The sequence below is a fragment of the Rhipicephalus sanguineus genome, chromosome 3 (genome assembly GCF_013339695.2).
Source record: "Rhipicephalus sanguineus isolate Rsan-2018 chromosome 3, BIME_Rsan_1.4, whole genome shotgun sequence".
Taxonomy (NCBI): Eukaryota; Metazoa; Arthropoda; class Arachnida; order Ixodida; family Ixodidae; genus Rhipicephalus; species Rhipicephalus sanguineus.
The window spans coordinates 199,317,031-199,339,738 of record NC_051178.1 but is presented as its reverse complement, the minus strand read 5'-3'; the positions used below and the strand labels follow the sequence as shown (position 1 = coordinate 199,339,738).

Sequence of the window (22,708 nt, the reverse complement as noted above, 5' to 3'; positions counted from 1 at the left end):
AGCAGCGCATACAGGCTTTGCTGGCGCACGATGGCAGCGTCGTACTGCACCCTCACGGCAGCACCCTGTCATCCATGACTGCGCCGGCACCCTCCCCGGTACTGGTGGCCACGACGGTCCCGCCTTCATCGACGAGCGCGCCCGGTGCGACCACTGACCTCCATTAAAAAGGCTGGACGGCGCATCCCCGCTCTGCGAGGCGGGCGCTTGTGAAGCCACCGGAAGGTCCCCGGTTTGTCCCGGAAGCTGGCGTCTTCTGTGCGTCTCAGTCGCGCAATTCAAATATTCTCGGGTCGCAGCTGTTGTTATGGTCGTTTTTATTTTTTATTTTTTTAAACTCTGCGATTACGCATCACTTTAATCGCCCACGAACGCTACACGAAAGATGACAGACGCCGTGCCGACACCGTCCAAATCTGGCGGAGTGCTGCAACGTACAAAATGCGTAAAAAGTAATGCAAGTTTGAGGTACTTACACGTGAAATGTCTTCCCTGACAACTTTTCCTGTCGATTCATACAGTTTACTGCGCCACAGGCAGGTATTTCTTTAAAAAAAGAAGAGAAAAGCTCTCTTCCGGGACAAAAACGGCGGCTTCCGGTGGCTTCACGCCAGCGTGCTCGATGCGCCATCCAGCTCCTCCTAGTGGAGATCAGTGGGTGCGACCTCTCTCTCGCGGACCCACTCGGCCCTCCCGGAGCGTCTCTCCGCAGCCCCGCCCGTCAGCCGAACGGCTCGCAGAATCCACGCGGTTTCTCGATCCATCCTCTACGCCACTCTCAGCCCCAACCCCCAGGAAAAAATTGAGCACCCGTTCGCCACTCTGTGTTACCGACCAGGACAGGACCGACTCAAGCCCCCGCGTACATCGCGGCGAACGAACCTGGCAGCGCTACTCTTTCAACTGGCGTACGCCCACAGCCACCGACGTCGCAGCCCGCTCCTTTCACAACACGCTCTGGACGTCTGGTACGCCTCCTAGATTCCTACAGACCCTGAGGGCTCTGCACTCCGCGGGGGGGTGATGTGGCGACACAGTGCGCACAAACCGGCGCAGCCTCCGCCTCGTCACTATCTGGGCCGGCGTGACACGGATGCATGCTACACCACGCTTCAGATAAAAGACAGCGCCATGCAGTTCCGTCAGAGGCTTACGTCACCACCGCTGGCTATATAACCCAAGCTACCAAGCTTGGTTTCATGTTTGTTTCTCTAACCTTCCGAAGCGCAGCATCGGCATGCTTGCCCTGCTGCTGCTACTACGTTAATAAACATCGTTTTGTTTTATGTTGGGATCCGTCCTTCACCGACTCCGCATCCCACACATCCTTGTTGCTTGCATTGCTGTCACAGATTCACAAGCTTGTCCTATAGGCAAACTTGTGAGACCATGAGCGCCAAATGTTTGCATGCTCCATAAGCTAACGCACATAACTTTAATTTACTTCAACTTCCACCAAATTGCGCTTTTGCCATGTTACCACTTCGAAAAGGGGCACTCTGATTGCATTCAGGTGGCTCATTCTGATCGCCCACTCTGGATAAGAGTGCCAAGAGGTGAAGCTTTGTCGGAGCTGCCGGAAAATTTGGTGACGTTCTTGTCATGTGACCCCATGCTTTCTCATGGTTGCACTGTCAAGGGGGGGCTCTCGCTCTGTTCATGGGGACAACAATCGGCAGCAATTCTGGCTGCATTATAGGAAGTTCCCCTCAGCTCTCACTGCCTTCCCTCTAGCAGCTACGAAATGCAGCTGGCTGTTCATTTTGTGCATGATACCCCATGTGGATCCATAGCATCTCTAGAATTGACCACCCAGACTTGAAGGACTGCAGTGGCCATCCAAAGATGCTACAAGGAATAGACTGACAGTGCTGCCCGCCTTACAGCTTTAAACGCTCTTCTATTTCAGAACATTGGCAATTGCTAGGACCTGAATTCAAGCATGAGTTGCAAAGAGCGCCAAAGGAGGAGTGCAATAAAACAGCATGAAAATATTTGCCCTGCTGAACACGAGGGCCAACACACAATGATATTACCAGCAAACTGTGTATAAAATTGCCTAAAGCAGCAGGCACGAAAAGAAAGAAGGATCAGCTCATACACAGACTCTCTTTGCCTACACCTCAGCAGCATGCTTTGCTGCTCCATGTCATACTGTACCAATACCCTTTTTTTGTTGAAATAACTGTAGCTTATCACATGTGCTGTTACATGCCCGTATTATATTGTTCTTTGCAGAAATGCAATAACATGCAGGAAAAATTGCAGGTTGCTACAGAGCTAGAGATCACTGAAACTCCCACAAGACAAAAAGAGGCACCTGTTCACGATAAATGTCCTGAGGCAGGCAGTCAACAAGATTGACACATCCAAGAGGCAGCTCGTTGGGTACTCATCCGGAAATTTCACAACTTCCGTCTCTACCATAGAGAGGGAGAGAAAAAAAAAATGCCATTGTGAGTAAAAGATTGTGGCATTCAAGTAGACAACTTTTCCTAAAATGCCATCATGCTATGTTCGAAACAGGGACTAAAAACTATCATATTGTTAAAAAAAATGTTTTGAAGCTAATCTAACCTAGCTGTATTGCTTCATGCAGTACTCTGTCAGATACTGTGGGAATTTTAATTGCTCGAGTGTGCAGTCGAATTCACAAATTAAGAGAACAGCCATCTTGTTTAATGCACAATGCCAGTAATCCTAGCCCCCTACAATGCCTCATTATTAGCTGCTCTATTGCGACTTATCTAGAGCATTTCCAAGTGTTTTGTACAAAGGTGATCAAACAAGGGCAACCTCAGTCAGAAATGCATTGCTTTAAAATGAGCTTGGTCTTCGACATTGCCTTCCTTGAACACTGTTGAGCACTTAAAGCACCCATGATACCAGTTCATTTGAACTTGGTGTTACATAAAAGGCAATGAAGGACAAGTACCGTTGACAATCTTGCGATAGATGCCAACCACTTCACTAATGTCCTCCTGCGAGGGCTGTCTGCTGGCTGCATGGATCCACAGACGGCCCCTGTATGTTGTGAACCAAGCACGCCCTTCGTGCCTGCAAACACAAAGATGGAAAATACAGCGGACTTGAGCATTCATTCAAATTCACAATGACAACTGATTTACATTAGAGTTATCCAAAGGTAAACAAGAAGTTGCCCGCAGCAATATAAAACCACGGTACACACACCATGGTACTATCGTGAGCAATGTGAGCGGGGACATGGAAGCACTCTGCAAATTGCCTCAAACCCCAATTTGATCAGTACTCTGAAGGTGCAGCTAAAGATAAAGTGGAAAAGGCAATGCGTTTCCGCGAAAATGTTGTCACTCTCACCATGCATCTGCTTGTACGACATGCGAAATGTATGACACATATAGTGCCTGTTGTAGCACTCATGCGCAGCAAAGAGCAGTAGTACTGTCTTTTTTAATCCCATATTGCAGAAACTCGACTTTGTTTGCCATAGGCCCTGATCTACCATGGAAAGCAACCAGCTCTTGCAGTAATAAAACTAATTCGAGCTCATACACGAAGAACTAATAAAAATAATAATTTTAGTATAGCTACACGTACACATGGTAAAATCACTGAACTGAAGAATGGCACCATACTTTTTGATTCCAGAAACTAGCAGACCGGCAAATGGTTGTTGCACAGAGAGCGCAAAGCCATCATCGGACATTTCCATGAGAGCTCGATCCTGAATGCGGGAGCTGAGGACTTGTCCACTGCTTGAGGTGGACACCAGGCTATTGTCGCCCATGGGACGGTTACGTTTTGGTGCTCGGAGGGCCCCAGTTGGCATATACTGCATGACAAAGCAGGTCATCATGAGTTTAAGAGTTACAATACTCTACTAGACACAATGTAATGAAGACCAGGAAAGCACAGCGGGGCATTATTTGTAGTCTTCAACTAAAGTCTAGTAATTATGACATAAAGGAAAATGAATTGAAGTGGATGAAAAAAAACAAATTGCCGTGGCTAGGGGCCGAGCTTATGCTTTCCTTGGCTTCATTAGACTGTGTATAACAAAGAAATGGGCTCTTCAATCCATTCCCATTTTTTTAGTTGAAAACTGTACTAGAACATCCTACCCTTTCACTCTTGCAGAACACTAGCAGGATGCTAATGAACAGGATAAAAATAGGGAAGAAAGGAAATCATGACTGCTTAAGACAGCGCTATGGGTCTGAAACGTTTCAGTGTTGCGACTCTTGAGTGCCTTCAATCTTTCAAGTGCACTTACCTCAGGGGGTGGCATGTCCAAGGCTGGATCCATAAAATGTGTGGATTCCACTTCTCTACACACACGGTCGTTGATATTTGTTTCAGCCATAGGTGCTACTAGTGACTGCAACAAGCTCTGGATGCTGGCATGCTGTGGGTCCTCCTTCACCACTTGGCGGCCAGCGAAATCTAGTGTCACCTGCCACAAATGAAATTCATGTGGCTTTTAACAGAGCAACAACAGAGGGGGCTTTGAACCTTGAAGCTTCACAGTGGGCTATGAGACACACACTCCTCCCCCGATAAATTTGTCAGGCAAGTTAATTCATAAAGGGCGCAAACGAATGACACACTATTATGGCATATTCTCAGCAAGGCATTGTTTGGGGGTCATAAAGAAAGAGCTTGGGCTACAAGAGATGCTGTAGTGAAGGGCTCTGGATTAATTTAAACCACATAGGGTACAAGAGTGGTTTTGCTTTTTTCCCCACATCAAAATTTGGCTGACAAAGAAAGGAATCGAACTAAAGCAGGACTTCATAGCCACTAGACCACTGTGATAATACGGAGTGATGATGCAGCAGGAATTTACTGACAACATCGCATCTTATACAATGTAAGATAGACAAATGCAAGCAAATGCATCTCATATTATGTAGCCACTACTCTGGACTGTTTGGTTAACCAACCTTCTGCTGTCTTCGCGAAGCATGCTGCTCTGCACGCAGCTCTTGTTCCTTTTTACGAATCATTTCTCGTTGTTCAAGCGTCAGCCACTTGTTGTCAGAGGAGTAATAGTCGGCATTGTCATCTATGACCCGGGTACGGCGTTCCCTGCAATAATAGCCGCCACGTAAGTGTGAGAATAAGCAAATGCACCAAAAAGGTCATTTTTGGACGAATAAAAAACAAATGCCTGAACATAAGTTTTTCTGTACAACTGAATGACACTGGGACATGTGCTACCATGATGAAATTAAATCGAAACAGCAGTGTGTGAGGCTTTCGTACACGCTGTATGAACGATATCCACAAGAAACTGCTACTCATGAGCAGCGAAGTTAAAACATTTTCACCGATTTGCATCTTGCTTTCATCTTCTCGACTGTCAATAAAATACAGAGCATGATAATGTTACTGTTTTAAACAGGCATTGTAGCTTGTTTATATTCAAAATTACAGAACTGTCACTGCATTTACTTCAAATGGTTGAATGTTTCCCTCACAGCAAATTTCACTTGAAAAGTGTGCACTTGCATAAAGTTTTCCTTTTTCTTCCTGTTTCATGTCTTAAGTGTACTGTGCATTCTCAAGTGTAAGTCCACATTTATGTTTGTTGCGTTTTCACAACAGGAAGATCGTGCAAAAGGATGGCAAGCATTTTGTGACTTGTGCCTACACATAATTTAAAAAAATTTAATGCCGACCTCAAGCACAAAACACTCAGGGTGCTGCATTTTGGTAGCAGCAAAATGTTGGGCATGAAACAGGCAACACTTTGGTATTGTATGTGCACATGACATACAGTTCACATCAATCCCATAAGAAGTGCAATGACTCACGAGGTACGATCATACTCAAGAAGCCGATTCTTATGCTCAATGGCCTTGGCAAGACCCTCATCGACGGTCTGGTTCATGAGCTTGTTTCGAAGCTGGTGGCTCTCTTTGAATCATGAGACAGGATCTCCTTTTCTTCATTAGTGCACACCTGCCAAAGGAAGGCGTGAAATTAAGAAAATGCAGAGACCATTTGCAAGCACCCCATGCACCTTGCTGCACAGCTGTATGGTGCTTTGTGAAAGACTGGCAAGGGCTGTACATGGCCTCTTACAGAGGCTGCAGCTTAAGCGCCTCAGGGCCATAGAGTCTTCCAGAAAAACACATTCCCCTTCCACATTCTCAACACTGGACCAAAGAAGCCTCACTTTGCCTAATGAATGAATGAATAAAACACTTATTGACAGCATGGCTTATCTGCCTTGTCTAATAAAACCTTCAATAAACCTGCAATGATGCTTCTGATCAAGGTTCTGTGGCTTATTCACACCGCACTGACTCACTTGGTTGAAAAGTGCGGTTTTGGGTTAGTCACTCGCTGCTTGATTTTTCTCCAAGCTTGTGATTGAGTTGCCAAGCTCGTGCAACAACCAGATGTGCATGACCAGATGGACGTCTGAATATTTTACGAGATCATGGCGATGCGAGCAGACGTGAGCATGGCACTAATTCTGAGATATTTCAATGTAGCGATTGGTAGGTCACACTAGCTGGTGCTCACACTGGCTAGCATGACATCAGTCATGCAATCTCTACCAATCGCCACAGTGTGAATAAGCCTTTGATTACAATGCTTGGCTTTTCTTTCTTTCTTTTTTTTAGATATGAGGAATCGTGATTGAAATGGTCAGCACGCCTTGTTGTATGTATACATACGCATATATACGTGTGTTTCACGTTTGTATGTTTGTCAGGTACATTATAATCCTGGAGAAAGAGCCCGTATCGGCTATCACTAGTCAAACTGTGGCCATCACATAACGGGTGGGTGGCTTACCAAATTGCCGCAGGTGAAGCATGGGCCCGACCCCTCCTGTCGGCAGACGATGCGGCCGCAGCGGAGGCAGTTGTTGATGAGCGCGTGCCGGTGGGCCTGACACTCGCACGGATGGCGGCCTGGAAGCAACACGACGTCGCGCGCCCGTCCTTCCTGGCTGTACAAGTTGACGAAACGCTGCTTGCGTCGCGTCGCGTTCTGCGTCATGGCAATGTTCGAACGCTCCTCTTCGGGACCGCCCTGTTGTTCCGGTCCTTGGTTGCTGCTCATGCTTGACTCCAAACGCTCCAGAGTTTCTTGCGCTGGCTGCAATGCGGACAACAAGCCTCGATAAATGAAGCAATGTATACAATTATACCTATAGGTACACGTCCAATAAGCTCGTATGCTTTTAAAACAACGCGCTGACCTCTTGCTTCGAACTTGAGCCCTTCTTTTTGAAGACTTTGATTTTTGTGGCTGGACATAATCCTGCAGTTCTGCTTTCTTGTACACTTTCATGGGAGCGTCACCATCTGCGAAAGAAATGAATGCGTGAACGGAATGCGCTGTAACGAAATCATCAGAAGCTCTCCTAAAAGTTTTGAAAACGATGCAGAAACCACATAAGTGTCGGTGGTTATCGAGCGGGTTACATGACACGCTGCTTACCTTGACTAGCGCGACTCATGGTGTGGCAGTTCGTCGTCTTCGATGGTTTCGATGTTCACACGCGGCTGCAAATAACCGCCTGCAGATCTCGTTTCACTGCCACTAAAGCAGAGCTACGCGGCTTGAAATGTACGCGAATATTTACAGACGCTTACCTAAAGCACATGAAAGACAGAATAAAGGGAATAAACATTTCTTTTCAACAACAGCCGCAAACCACTTGCAAATGGTAGCAGACATCTTCCTTAGGTCCGCGGCAAATTAAAAAATATTGTATACCTAATAATTATTTTGTGAATAATTAAAATTAATCGTAAATTAATTATTATACACTGTTATTGACAATTTTTGTTTTTACCTTCTCACGCACAGAGAAAAACGCACAGAGAAACTGGACCGCAGTGTATGTAAAAGCGCGCGCAAAATTTCGCGCCACTTTCGTCCCTGTAGCGCTGTGCGAGCTATCGTGGTCGTGATAGAGTTGCGTTTCGGCGTCTCGAGAAAGGCGTTGTGCCTACTGAGCATTTTTTGAAAAAAATCAACGCAACGCGGTAGTCATGGTGCGAACGAAGGCGGATGGTGCCAGCCGAGGTAAGTCGCAACAAGTTGGTCACACTGTACAGAAAAGTGAGGCGATCTTCTGACACTTGCGTGTTATATATTCTTGACAGCCGTTGGTGCGAAGGCATTCAGGAAAAGCATGAGCAGTCCCGGAGGTGCCTCCAGTTCAAGCTCGCCAAGTTCTCGAAGCCAAAAGGAGGTATGTGACCCGACCGTGCGCTTTTTTCAGCGACCGTTAGTTGTCGCACGAGCGCTGAAGCAAGTGTCTGCACACTATCACTTGTTTGTCACAGATGAGATGTCTTGTTGCTTTCCGTTCGGTTCTCAAGAGTAGCCGATCAGACGGAAAGTAATAATCATTAGGCAGTGTCTTTATTGCCGGCTGCTGGTTAAAATGGTGGTCACTTCAAATGACCAACAGGTAGTTTTCATGCAGCTTTCTGATGGATCACACTCACCATTTTCTACGTAGCATGGCAAGACGACGTACGACACGAAAGAGAGCAATACCACGTACTAAAGTTTAATATCTGCAATTCCACGAGACAAAAAAAAAGAAAAAGGCTTTATTCTACCCTGTGAAAATGAAATGATGTACGGTGAAGATGGAAATTTATTTTAAGGTTACGATCCTCCCTTTGGAGGACGTAATTTGATCATGTGCGGTGATCTGCGACAATGCCGTCTAGTCTGAGCCAGAGAAATCTTCAGACACTGTCGAGACGTGAACAACGCGCACATACTCGGTACCGACGTCCAGTGGCACCACCTCTTTTTCGTCATGCCTACAATAACAATGTGGTACGACAGAAGGGCGCCACTTTCCCATGTAATCTCGCCAAAATCTGAGATGGCACAGTGCTCTCACTGAAGGAAGTGAAACTTTTTGCCACTTTCTCCGACATGCCGTAATCAAACCTGGGGTGGGGTGGATTTTGAAGTGTGTACACCCCTATTTTTTATTATGACCACTGCAAGGGCAGAAGTGCTTGCAGCTTTCTTAAAGTCGCTCGGTATTGCGCTACATCCGGGATCGGCCCACCTTTCTTTTGTAAGCATGACCATGATGCATAAGGTCGGCAAACTCATTCATGAGTTGACGCAACCAGACTCGGATTGAGCTGCGAGTCTAAGCGAGTCCGGTTGAGAAAAATTTTAGCGAGTCCGAGCCTGAGTGAGTCCGGTAGAGGAAAATTTTCGCGAGTCTGAGTCCGAGTGAGCCCCAAGCGCAAAATATATTTCTTGAGCGATTCTGAGTGAGCTTCACACTTTTTTGCCGACCTGTGGTTCTATCTACACAACTTCAGCATTACTATCAGCCTTATGTCAGCTCACATTCATACTCCTGCCGACTCGCACATACTTCAAAGCACTAGGGTTCATACGCCAGCTCAATACTTATAATCAGAGGTGTGAGTTACGTAGAAGGGGGGAGATGTGCCGGTTGACCTCCCCCCGCAAACTTATTCAGGAAGTTGATTCACCACTTTCAATAAAAATGTCCTTACTGGATTGCAACCACTGATAACTCGTATTTGAAGGTTCGAGGTCAAAAGGCACCAAGTAGAGCACCAAATATGCAAGATATGGGTGTTAAAAGAGCATTGTGGACACCATGTTAAAATATCCATTTATACTCTAATAGACTCATGAGTCAACTCACTCGAGTCACTCAGACTCAGAGCCGTGAGTCTGAGTGAAAAATATTTTCGCGAGTTTGAGTCCGGTTTGAGAAAAAATTTTAGTGAGTGAGTCCAAGCGAGTCCAGCTGAATAAAATTTTGGTGAGTCTGAGTCCGAGTGAGCTCCAAGGGCAAAATATATTTCAAGAGAGAGTCTGAGTGAGCTCCACATTTTTGCCGACCTATGTCACGATGTCACAAAAATCCCGCCAACTAAAGGTGAAACAGCTTTACTGTAAAGCTAGTTATACTAGGACAACAAATCTAAAGCCTAATGATGTAACAATGAATGTGGACCTTTATTCGAGGAAGGGGAGAGCTAGGGATTAGGCGGGAAATGGATTGGGATAGGGGATCTTTGGGTGAACAGCAACTTCACGCAAGTGTTTTCAGAGTTTGTTCCTATATGGACTTGTGTTCAGTAAATGTTCACTTCAATCACACAAGCAGGTCAACCTCTCCTATATCACTTGTGACAGGCCACAGTGACTACCATATGTCATGACAGCTTTGTTTGCTTCATTATTAGATTATCGTTATGCAGGGTTATGATGTCGCCATGTGGTAAATGCGGACCTCCCTTGTGTAGAAAGCTACGCAGGTCCAATGAAAGCCAACAACAAAAATAATCTATTGGAAACTGCACCAGTGAACACGTTAAATCTGCAAGTATGGATCTACTCAATAAGAAATCGTTATACAAGAGTCCCATTGCAGAATAACAGAAAGGTGGACAAGTTGGTTAGGGTTCATAGTGAAGTGTATGGGGCAGCGCTAGAACGAATACAAGGACGAGAAAAGACAGCACATGCGCTGTACTCGCAACTAAAATTTTTATTGGAAAATACGCCACTTATGGATATATGAGTGGCATATTTTTTCAATAAAAATTTTAGTTGAGAGTACAGTGCGTGTCCTGCCTTTTCTCGTCCTTGTATTTGTTCTAGCGCTGCCCCATAAATTTCACTATGAGAAGCCCCATCCTCCAAAGGTTTTGCAACCACAGATCCACGTTGCAAGCCATGTCGTGGCAATGAAGAATGCCGAAATGGTGTGCTTTTCTGTGGGGTTGCAGTAGTGCGGGTTCAGTACCTGTTGGCAAGAAATCTACAGTTAATATAAGAACCTCATCCTACTTCTAGCAGAGGTTCTGCACTCATAGCTCCTTCACGCAACCGCAGCTGTTTAGAATGCGGGAATGCTGCCCTTTCAAATAGTTACAGCAGGTATGTTCAATTCGACTGCGATGCTCTGGACCGGTTCATGGCAGTGCATGAGAAGTTCTGAAATTGTGCAACTTGAGTTCAGTGGTGCCAGTGAAATGAGACGTCAAACATCAATGACAATGTGCTTACACTGTGCAGGCCGTCGTATTTTTTCCGGATAATATACTCTGAAGTTCGAGAAAAAAATTTATGGGGTTCAAACATTGCTGCATAGTCAGATGTTGCTATCATGACCACTAGTTCAATAACTTGCGCATTAATTGCCGTTTCTTTCCTGAAAAGGTCACTAGTTAGTCTGCATGAAACAGTAATGGTTCGGTGATCAGCTTGCACAGTGGCCTTTCAAGAACATTCTGTTCAGCCAATACTTATCAGTTGGGATGCGTTTTGCAAGTACTTTATGCTAAATCTTCCAAGCACGAACCTCAGCAATCCAGCAGTGTCTGGCTCACTAGTTGAAAGTCGTTACAATGAACACTGATACAGCAATTATTGGCTCTAGTGGGCTAAATAAGAATGTTGGTTGGTCATGCTTTATCTCAGAGACATTCTTTTTATAATGAAATGGAGAAGTGAGAAATTCCACAATATCATTGTACACAGAAATATTTTGGTTCGCTACTTGCTAAAAATCACTTAACTCAATAGCTAAAAAAAAAAAACTGAATTTCCAACTTCTTTTACATTATTTTAAAAAGTTGCAGATATTTTAGTCATCTAGAGCAAATAAAACTGGTGACTGGTAGTGCCACTGTATGAGCCAAATTTAGAAATGCCACAGAGAAAATGAGGTTTACCCTATTGGAAGACTGCAATAAGGCATTTTTTGTATCCCAACATTTTTCACGAGCCTAACTGCAGGTTGAGATGACTTCTTCTTCATTCATAGAGAGGGCCTCATTCTGCAGACTAGATGCCTTCAGGTAGTATGCGAGGGATTATTGGTCAGCCAGCTCGTCAAAAGACGTGCTACGTGACACCAACAGGCAGCAAAGTGTTCCACACTCGCCGCCGCCATGGCTGCGATCGGTGCTAACACTCCCAGGTTTAAATACACATACGGTATCCCATAAAGTGGACGGAAGGATGACCACCGCAGTAGCTGAGTGGTAGGGCATCGGACACATTATTCGAAGGTTGCAGGTTAGATTCCTGCTGGTGGCAAGTTATCTTTTCGTCCACTTTTTCTTCACATTATAACCTAATTACTGCAAATAACGTCCTCTATACTTTCCTTGGCATTATTGTCTGTTCTCATTAATATTGTCAGTGCAGGTTTGTTACACTTGACCTTTATGTGTACTGTTATAATGAATACCAGATATTCAATTTATGGTCCCAATGCTGCTTCGTTACAATGAGGTTGGACTGTACATGCTTTGGCTAGGGATGCAATCACAAATGGCCATTTTGTCAAATTTCAGATAAATACGGAGGTGGCAACTCCTACTGCCCCCGACCAACCCCACCCTGGCAGAAAGAAATTTCTGGGTTCCTCGTAAAGGCAAGCACACCCGAAGAGGAGAATCAACCGCAGACATCAGAGACTGCATCTAGTTCCGACGCATCCGACAGCGGTGCGTGTGGCAGCTCGTCTTCCTAAGTTGCTGGCTGCTGCAGTTTTGTTTTTACTTACCTATTGACATCCTGCGAGTCATTTTACCACAAGTGCTGTATATATATATATGCTTTGCAATCCATTGTGAATAAAGAGAACACTTAAGGCATCTGCAACATTCTGCATGCTTTCAGTTTATTCTCTCACCACTCACACAAAAAGCAGAAACGGCCTGGAGTGACTGAAATTCGCTAAACTATCATCATAAGAGAAGGATGGGAGGAGAAGGGAATGGTTTTTACTTAAAATTTAAACTAAATAAAGTATCTCGTTTCAGCACAAGAAAAAAAAAAAAAATCCAGCTTTCTGCCACACACTGATTATCACAACAGCTTGCGTTTGTGTGTATGTATACAAAGTTCAGCTTCAGCACAAGGCTATCTGTGTAGCATAATTGACGCACACCATCGAGAAGGGGTCCGGAATGAAACTTTTTTTTTTCTTTTGATCTGGCTTCCATCTCCCATGAACTTCTCATGCCCAAGCAAACTTTCCCTTCCATTACATCTTTGGCTTGCCACACAGACTATAACGAGCACTACAGCGAGCGAGGGAAAAAGACGGCAGCAACATTACCCGAGGCAATGCTCCTCGGAGGAAAATGCTTTGAAACCACCACACACTTATCTACTTCAGAGGATAGAAAGTGTGTTGTGTGTACGTTTCATCCACTGAACACTTTTTTTTTTTTTTAGCACCCCCTTTTGTAGAATAGGAGGGAGTAGTATGCTTATGGTCAACACAAAAAGTTCTACCAAAGCCAGGCACTTTTTATTGTGCAATCCTTAGTCTTATTGAGAACATTCAGCAAGTGTGTTCTAAACAAAACGGCTGGCTGGATAGCTTTCCAAACTCCTACAGCTTTCAGATACCATTAAAATCAAGGCATAAGCACGCTGAAGCAACAGAGTCTGTGCTATCTAAAGAAATAATGTTATAGACAGCTGCCAACCAAAGCTGGCTGATGTGTTTTTTTTTTTTTTTCTACAAGCGCTGACATTCTTATCCAGCCACCTTTCGCCAGAACTTGCCAAATGCCCTGTATGGCGTTTTCTCTAGAGGGGGCAACATGCTATTGTGGCTGTCTGAGCTCGAAGTATCACATCCACCTATATAATAGTCGTCGATCAGACTCATTTAATAATAATGTCCAAAGGGAAAGGAAATAGTGTCATGGTAGGGCCCATTTCGTGCCCCCCTAAAAAAACAGCAGCAGAAAGAGCAACTCCATACGCATTTGCAACCCTGGGCAGCTTAGCTTGCACAGCCACCTGAGCGACACAATGAAGAGCACTGTGGGATCACACATGCAACACAATGAAACAATTGGGACACAAAATAAACAAATCCACCGGTATTGCATTGTTCCAAGCTACGACTATTTATAGAAATACCATGCAACCAAGACCAGACATGAAAAAAAAAGGAAAAGGTGATAAGGGGAGGAACAGACAACAAAAGGGGTTCGGAAAGATTTAAAAGCATTAAAGCACACCACAATTTGTCAGCAGCGCAAGAGAGACTGGTTTGTCACATTGCTTGCTACCTATCGTATTGTGCGCCGATTGATGTGGGTGAACTCGGAGCAAAACGATCTAAAGAACACACACACGCATTTAACACATTCACAGAGGCAACAAGTAATATACATATGGGAGAGCAGTGTGCATGAGATCAAAAACCATTCATTCCAGTGTAAAAGAAAGCTAAATGTGGAGAGAGAGAGTGAGAAAACAAGACTGGAAGATGGGGGTGTACTGCAAGGACAACATACGCGTGATAATCGGGCGAGAGTAAGCAGTGCCTCAACAAAATGACTAAGTACCACGGCAGAAATGACATGCTGAGAAAGAACAGAAAAAAAAAAAAAAAAAGCTCCAGAAACCACCAGATTTCAGCTACATTTCAACAACGTCCTTCCCTTTGCGTCACTGCCAAGGCTGCAAAGGCAACAAATGGTCCGTGCACAGACAACTCCCACCGTCTCTTTTTTTTTTTTTCGCTAAGAGTGCTGTAAGAGCAGACATCAACAACTGTGCTTGTAACATGCCCAGATAAAAGTGAAGATTGAAGAATGAAAAAAAAAAGGGGGGGGGGAGGGGAAAGAAAAACAAAAGCAGTGGCATCTCTTGTTTCACCTATTATGTTCTTTATGTACAAGGCAGCAGAGATAAATGTATTATACACAAGGAGGAAAGAGGCGCACTCTGTTACAGCGATCACATACATGGGATAGAATTTGGGGCGGGAGCGGAATAGAAAGACGAGAGGGGGGCCATGGTCACCGCCAATGGCCCTAATAAATCAGCATATTACTCTCACGCCTACGACCTTGCTGTTCTTGGCTTCCAACACTCCTAAATGTCGTAACAGCCTTTAACCTGATTATTACAAAAAATAATAAGACGACAGAGCACAAATAAACTAGGAAAGACCGGTACAAAGAAAGATGTGACAGCAAGAGGAAAGAAAGAAACTATTCTTTACAATTTGTACACTGTTTGTGGTAAACCACACACACAATTTTTTTTCTTTTTTTTTTCTTTTTGTGGGGGGCAGGCCAGAAGACCTTCAAACATTGACCCTCTCCACTCCCTAACTTCATCCTCTGTGAGCACGACCAGCAAGCTCCTTCAGACATGTGCAACTTGTCTTGCCTTTCTTTCTAAATCCTGCCCTGTGTATGTGCTCAACAACCACCGCTCGCTTTTGTGTCACCGTCACTTGGTGACTTGACTGCTCACTCCTCGCTTGGATATGCACCAGGCATGCACTTTTTGCTTGACACGTGAAGACTGCAGTGATGTCACGTGCCAGCTACCAAAGAATGTGACATGGCTGGGTGAGAGGAAACGCTGCTCAGTTTTTCTCGCTCAATGGAAAAAAATTTCTCTTTTCTCCCCCTCTGTTCTGCTCCTCAAGTTACCGTGACTATATGTACTCGCACGTATCTTCAGTGCACACATCAGTCAGCGTGTGCCCGATGGCATCAGACATCAACAGTGGCGAGAGGCCTGCAAAGGCGCAGCGGCATTGAAATAAAAACCTAACTCGCCAGCGAGCCATAGTTTCTGTTGGAACCAAGTGTTTTTTAAAAAAGCAGGAAAAAAAAAAAAGTAATAAAAACACCTATTTAACAAAAGAACTCTCTTGTGCCAGCTGGGGCAAAGGGAAGGCAAGACAGAAAAATATCGTCCTCCCGGGCAGCATTAAAAGATTCGAGGCCTCTCTAAGGTGAATCTTATGTACCCTTACCGTTACATCCGAGAACCTCCAAACTGCCATAAATATTGTTTGCCAGCTCTCTTCAGCTGCAACGGCAGCAGAGGGGGGAAAAAGAAAAGGGCCGACTGCTGCAACACACCAACGTAGGTAAAGTGTTATGCATTCACAAGACAACTGGCAACTTATGACAGCACTTGTCCATGGGTGTGTAGTAACTGGCAAGACAGGTCACCTGGTAATGAAACAATGTGGGGAGGGGGGGCTCGGGCAAGGCCCACCGCCTTTCAACACTGCCATTGCACAACAGCCCTAGCAACAGTTGGGCCACTGCAAACACCTCCATAGAAGAAGAAAAAAAAAAAAAAAAAAAAAAAGAAAGAAAGCCCTGCCTCCTGTCTGTCCACCACGCGAGTAAGAGTGCACAGCATGTCTGACACAGCGGCAATGTGCTCCTCTCCGAACCGACCGAGCAACGAAAGAGAGATGGGCGATGCCACTTCTCTTCCTCAGCAGTCCGGGTGGTGAGAGGCATGGTGAGGAGTGTCTGGTATAAATAGTGTGGTGCCATCAGAAGGCTGAGGACGAGACGTGTGGCGCACCAGCAGCCACCGTGGCATGCGGCGGGGCAGCACAGGGCACACTCTCCTTGGAATCTGAAGGGGATGTCCAGAGCAGTGTGGCCTCCTGGTCCGGTGTGGCCGAAGCCGCCAGGGCCAGTCACTTCTGGCGCCCTATCTTTCTTCTTCTTGAAGAAGCAGCAGCACCTGAGGGGAGTCCAGGCAGAGGAATTATCAGCTTCACAACTGATATTGGTCAATTGGCCAGACAATATGTGGTAGGCAACTTGTAGGTGGCTGACAACCTGACCAGAAAGTATTTAATCTTTCTACAATACATGGGAACACACGCACTCACACACACAGAAGTTGTCATTCTTTAAAGGGGCACTCAAGGCAAATATTCATTGACCATTCCACAAACCTCACTGCTTGTTTGTGCTGAGTGGTTAGTTGGAGAAAATCATGTTTCAAGGATCATCTGCATACCCCTAGCTCAATCCACACCACCTGTTCCTTCCAAGTGACAAGTTGACGCTGCAAATGCGACCACTGCCCTTGACTGCCGACCGTGGTTGTAATGGTTTCTTGGGTCTATAAAAAAATGCTGATTCAATTTCTACGAAGCCAAAATTCAACCGCCAACTGCATATACACATTCAATGCCCTCGCTACTTGGATGATGCCTCATGGTGGTCATCAATCAACAAAGTATACAGTAATGGAAAACAATATTGAGATAATGAAATGGTCTTTATTACACAAATTCAGAAAACATTTTTCCCCCCTTTTCATGAAATGGCATCGACTTAAAGCTCTTTCATGACTTGGAAGAGTAGAACACAGTGCTGCCTCTCAAATTGAACAAACCGGAGTTTGGTTCAATACTCCTCTGCCTATGGCAGTTCCCGAGCAACGGACTTTAACATGATTGTATCTTATGCCAAGAGCACCTGGTAGCCAGAACATAAAATCCACTCGGGAAACTTCACTTGCAGAGTGCCTAAGGTGCAGTGACCACTTTATTCAAGGACGGTGTAGCCATCCATTAAACCTGTGCATGATCACAATCAGGGGCTGTATCCAGTCGCTCTAGGCAGGGGCTCATTTTGGCTAAGCTAGTGAGCAGAATGCCAATCACTCCTGTGACTTATTGTAACACGTGCTCCAAAGTGCAGAAGTGCAAGTATCTTCAAATGTGATCTGGAACTTGGCTTGTAAAGAAAGCCATGATGGTGGCTGATGCGGCAAACATCTCAAGTGAGAGCGAAAGTCAGTACTCTGCGTGGCTTGTCACATAAGCCACACGAGATGCACAATGATGATGGTGACACTGTGGCGGAATACAAGAACTCACTTGGTATCTGAGACGACTTCCACTTCGACAGGTAATGCGATGGGTGTGTTGGAGTGCCCTGTGGTGGGGTCATCGTTCGCCAGGTCACCGTTGGTAGAGGAGACGACCTGAACCGAGCCCTGGGGCACACCACCAGCCCCGCCTCCCTGATGTACCAGCTTCTCGGCGAGCAGCGTATTGCCCGCCTGCCGTGGGTTGCTTTGGTCCAACCACGCATTCTTCTGGGGGTTTGACTGCAGGTTCACAGAGGCCAGCATCCAAGGCGGCATTATCAACACTGAAAGACTTGTGCAGTATGTCCAATGTTAAATGTATCTGCTAAGTGAGGGACCAGGGAGAGACATGCACACACAATACAAAAACACAAAGAATTAGAGTAAGTATCTACAAAGCAGTATAGATGCCGCTGAAACTTTTGAAATTAAAGTGTGAGCGACTACACCTAGCACGGGCATTGGCTGCTGGGGCGACTCCTGTGGTATACCAGATGCTGCAATGCCTAAATGGGCATAAAAGGCTAATACCATATATTCCTGTGTATGGGCCATCATTCTCGTTAAGTGTTTTGGGTGCCCCCTCAGTCTCCCCACTGCTTTTCCAGTTGATAGCCAGTCAGAAGATCACGAACGCAAAGCATCACAATTGTTGCAAAATTTGCGTACCAGTGCTGCCCTGCCTATTATCATGTTGCGCTTTCCACCCAAATGCTTCTGTTCAACATTGTATGTTGCCTTTTGTAGGCTATGCAATCTATGTCTCAACCACAGTTGCACTGAGCACCCAGGCTTCTGCCTTTTAAACTTATACTTGTGAGGTAACCTTTCGTTACTTTTATCATAAGCTTCCTGGCACATTGGCACTATCAAGTAACATTATGTCTCATGCGAAAACCAGTTTTTTTTTTTTTTTTCATAGGGCAAGCAACCTTCATCACATCAAATGTCCGAAACCAGTGTTGTAAACCTGTAGAGTTAGCTGCACTTCACTGCCGAAATTCTACACTTACGCACCAGCAATTGTGTATGTGATAGCGGGTGAGTCTAAGCTAAAGGAAGGCTATGGTTGTTACCTATTGCAAGTGAGAAGCATGTCTGTTTTTTAAAGCTGATGCACATCTATTTAAAAAGTTTAGGAAAATTAAGTACGACCCCTAGACAAGAATGTAAAAAAATTACTAAATTATGGTGCTTTATGCGCTAAAACAATATGATCATGATGACTGTTGTAGTGGGGCTCTGGGATCCTCCACATGAAACAACCAATGCTTGAGAGTATTATATAATAAGAAAATGCAGGAAACAGGTGCTTGCTGCAAAAGGTCAAAACAAAGGCTCCCTGAACAATACGCATATACCTATTTCCACATTTGTTAAGCCACTGTTTTACCCTGTGCCAGGAACATTACTATTAAGACAAATATACATGCCATCAGATTTACATATAATTCTTTTGCCTGGTCTAACCTAAAGAGATGGTGGAAAGCTGGAGCAAGGCACATGTTTTGTATATACTGCATTTGTCGCTCTCAGCACATTAGTGGGGACTGAAAGAAAGCAATCGTATCACTCATGCATAACCCAGGTTAAAATTTCTGCAGGTGAATATCATGTCCACAATTCCAGACTAGTTGAATCGAGCTTTAATAAGTCAACATTGGTGCATGACACATCATGTTATTTGCCTAATAACATTGTCTATATGGCACTTCTACTCCCTGAAGACATACAAAAATATTTTTCTTCATAAAAACACCTTATGTTTTTATTTTATCGATAACTTCACTTTTTAACTTGCTGCAAAGCTTCCAGAAGGAAATCATGAACCGTGAAATTGGGCGAAAATGTCAGAAACTGCATGTGCCAAAAGACATATTTCAGAAACATTGGCTCGCACTCTTCTCATGAAGTACTTTACGCTGAGAGGAGATGAATGTAGGCAAAGAAACCCACCCAGAGATGCTGATGAAACAACATGCAAGAGTATCACAAAGTATGAAGAAAACAGTGAGTAATTGAAAAGCCAAAAAAGTAATTTAATTAGTAACTACGCCAAATGTTGCTCCTCCAACATGCAAGGTCGATCAGAACTACACGGAAGTGACCAGCTGTTGTGATGGTTGTGTCCACTTGTGCCACCGTCCGAAACAATGCCATGCAGAGCCAAGGAAAGGTTGAACAGGAAGAGGGACAGGCGGAGAAGAGACAGAGGAGGATAAAGCAAGAGGGGCGAAAGGGTCTCGCATTCTTGGCTGCCTTACCCGGGCATTTGTAGTAATGTGCCTTTCCCTGTTTGGAGAAACGATGACCTCCTGTCCGGTCTGAAGGGACCCCACGGGGGTTGACTGAAACGGCAGCAAGGGAGGGAGAGAGAGGGGGCAGAGAAGGAAAGGGTGGGGGGAACTTTATGAAGTTCCCCGCAAGAACACATACACATATACTACTAAAAAGCACCAGGCCAGAGACTGTAAAGAATACTGCTGTGCAGACACACATCAGCCAGTTGCTTGACTTGGGCAACTTCACGAGTAGCCCTAAAGCCAGAGTAAATTGCCTACTACTGTGTATAGTTCTACATCAGCCTCAGCAGACATGCTGTCTTGCAAAGCTGGCATGGAGTTCCCTACAAGCAAGCACAGATTCTGCAAATACCACCGAAGAATACAAGTGCAGAATACAGAGCAGAACTTGGTGCACATAAGTTGGCGCGCCTTTTGTAGAAGCCCACTCAGTAAACTCACACTGATATAGATATCTTGGCACAGAGCTGCTCTTTAGAATGCTGAGCACTTGGAAAGGCTAATATTACCATACTGCATAAATCCCATAAGTGGAATTCAACTCATTAACAAGCATTACTCAGACGCATTCAATTTTGTGCTGGTTAGGCCTGCCACACAACTTGTTCGTCAGACCCCCACGGACAGTATTGAGTATGCTAGGCGCACTTCGATAAAGTTTTGCTTCTTTGAGTCAGCCGACGTTCACATGCTCTGCAAAAGAGGGAACTTTATACAGCCCGTATGTATTATGTTCCAGCTGAAGAAAAAGCAGTAAGGACTGCATCAACACACAAAGAAACCTGATAAGAGCATTGACAGTACAAAGGAAATGAGGCAAATGTTCGTTCAAGTCAAAGAAAATCACATCTCTCCTACTTGGACAAGGTAAAGGAATGGTCTGCACAACCAGAGATCCTCAAAATGCTGTCATGAACCACTTATACAAAAAAAGAAGAAAACTTTATTACAAGCTTCACTACACCATTGGATTTTAAAATATGTTTCAATAGCATTACAAAGAGTGGCCAAATAACTGAGGTTGTTGGGCGCAGAACTTAACGAAACGACGTTTATTCTATAACACCAAACACATAAACCGTACCGATGAATGTCATGAGTTTTTTGTAGGTCAGTGAGAAGAGCACCTGAGACTGCTAGAATTTTTGAAAGAGTGCTCACATAGTAGAAACTCTAGCACATACTCCTTACGCATAAAGTGAACGCACTTAGAAAGCCCAATAGCCGACTGCTGTGCAAATGTACCATTAACGCTAGTTTTTCTAGAAATTTCGGAGGCGGGAATCAATTTATAATCATCATGCGGCCCGAAAATATTTGGTGACGTGCAGCTACAGCTAGTAGGTATGATGGTGTCATTCTGGCGTATTCGGACTGCCGATTTTGAGATGCTTTGCAGCGCTCTTGAAAATGTGGTGCGCGTTCGGTTGGTAGAATTTGAGCGCTCGACTACCTTTGGTTGGTTCTTTCGGAGCATCAGCCCCAGATCAGAGCGCTCCGACCGCTTCGACTTCAAAGTGAGAACGTGGAGTGCCGGCCGGGAGGGCGGGTCACTGACACCAGACCCTGCGGTTTACCTACAGGTGACAGCGCGATCGTGCATTTCGGAAATGGAGAGCGTCGTACGGTAATACTTCCTGCACTTGTTTGTGAGTGTGTGGTGGCATTTTTGAGTGTGTGTGTGGCTACGTTACATCTACCAAGCCACAACGCACGATGTTGAAATGGAGGTGGCTACTGAATGCATAAGAAACATAATGCTTGGTTTGCCAGCAGACGCAGACGAATGCCTGAAGATAGCAGCTCGCACAAATACGCCAGCTCGGGGTTGACGCCATTTGTCGATGTAACGCATGAATATTTAGTCGGCGGTTCACGCGCTGGCTGCACGGTGGTGCTACAGGGCGCGATGCTCCGAGAATCCCGAAGCATTTGGTTGGTACTCTGCCTCTCGCATCCAATTGAGGGCTGCCTTCGCATCTGCTGACTCGAGCCAGAGGACCGAGCGACCAACCGCACGGCATTAAAAAATTAAGAGTGCTGCGTGCTTTGTGGCTATGCCGCCTGTGGAAGGCACAGAAATAACAAGATTGGTATGATCCAGTGGGTTTATGACATGATGACACATTCACTTCCTGGGCACTGAAACGAACTACTGATTTGTTCAGATGTTATGCGCACCGACTTTTCCCAAGTTCAAAATAAAAATTCACCTTATGCAAAACTACCAGATTTTTAAAATACTGCAAGCCCACTTGGAAGACTAGGAGAAAAAAAAAAGAAAGAGAGACAAGCACAATTTGTTATCTAAATGGAAAATTTATTCTCCTGGCGTTTCATATCTTTGGTGATTCGCATGATGCCCTGTGCACCTTTGCATCCATGGTCTGGCATGGAGACGGCATGCACGTGCGTACATTCATAAGCAAACAACAAGGCGAAGTGTTTCTGATATGTGGCACGAACTAGCCTTGGTTCAGCCAGCTGGACCGTGGAGGCGAGATAATGACTAATGTGTCATGTGATCCTCTCCAAATCTAGCCTAAATGCTGTCCCCCACAAACCTGCAAAAAAATGGCAATGGTGGCGATGGCACTGCATCTGGCCCTTTGAAGTAGGATGTTGCCAATGCCGTGAACGTGTTTGCAGCTTTGTACTTGATTGTAACGTGCGAGCAATTTTGGACCAGTTTTATTAAAAAAAAAAGGAGGAAGGAAGGTTGTGCGTGGGTTCAAATAAATATG

General features: G+C 45.1%; 1 protein-coding gene, 1 long non-coding RNA gene and 1 pseudogene across 2 annotated transcripts; 1 reads left to right on the top strand and 2 right to left on the bottom strand.

The window, feature by feature from the left end:
• Positions 1 to 2,280: 2,280 nt before the first annotated feature.
• On the bottom strand, positions 2,281 to 7,077 carry LOC119388054 (activating signal cointegrator 1-like; annotated as a pseudogene).
• Positions 7,078 to 7,914: 837 nt separating this feature from the next.
• Positions 7,915 to 12,784, top strand: LOC119386243 (PCNA-associated factor-like). Its single transcript, XM_049414269.1, has 3 exons — positions 7,915 to 8,034; positions 8,115 to 8,203; positions 12,299 to 12,784. The coding sequence occupies exons 1-3, from the start codon at positions 8,001 to 8,003 to the stop codon at positions 12,512 to 12,514; spliced, it is 339 nt and encodes a 112-aa protein (XP_049270226.1). The 5' UTR covers positions 7,915 to 8,000; the 3' UTR covers positions 12,515 to 12,784.
• Positions 12,785 to 17,665: 4,881 nt separating this feature from the next.
• On the bottom strand, positions 17,666 to 20,028 carry LOC119386242 (uncharacterized). Its single transcript, XR_007415616.1, has 2 exons — positions 19,926 to 20,028; positions 17,666 to 17,901 (listed from the first exon to the last, which is right to left on the bottom strand). It is a non-coding gene; the product is annotated as an uncharacterized LOC119386242 (long non-coding RNA).
• Between the last annotated feature and the right edge of the window lie 2,680 nt (positions 20,029 to 22,708).

What these genes read in the sequence shown, in the direction of transcription:
- LOC119386243 (XM_049414269.1), top strand. Translation starts at nt 8,001, where the DNA reads ATGGTGCGAACGAAGGCGGATGGTGCCAGCCGAG. An exon ending in GGCGGATGGTGCCAGCCGAG is followed by an intron (nt 8,035 to 8,114) that starts GTAAGTCGCAAC and finishes TATTCTTGACAG; the next exon opens with CCGTTGGTGCGAAGGCATTC. An exon ending in GTTCTCGAAGCCAAAAGGAG is followed by an intron (nt 8,204 to 12,298) that starts GTATGTGACCCG and finishes TGCTTTGGCTAG; the next exon opens with GGATGCAATCACAAATGGCC.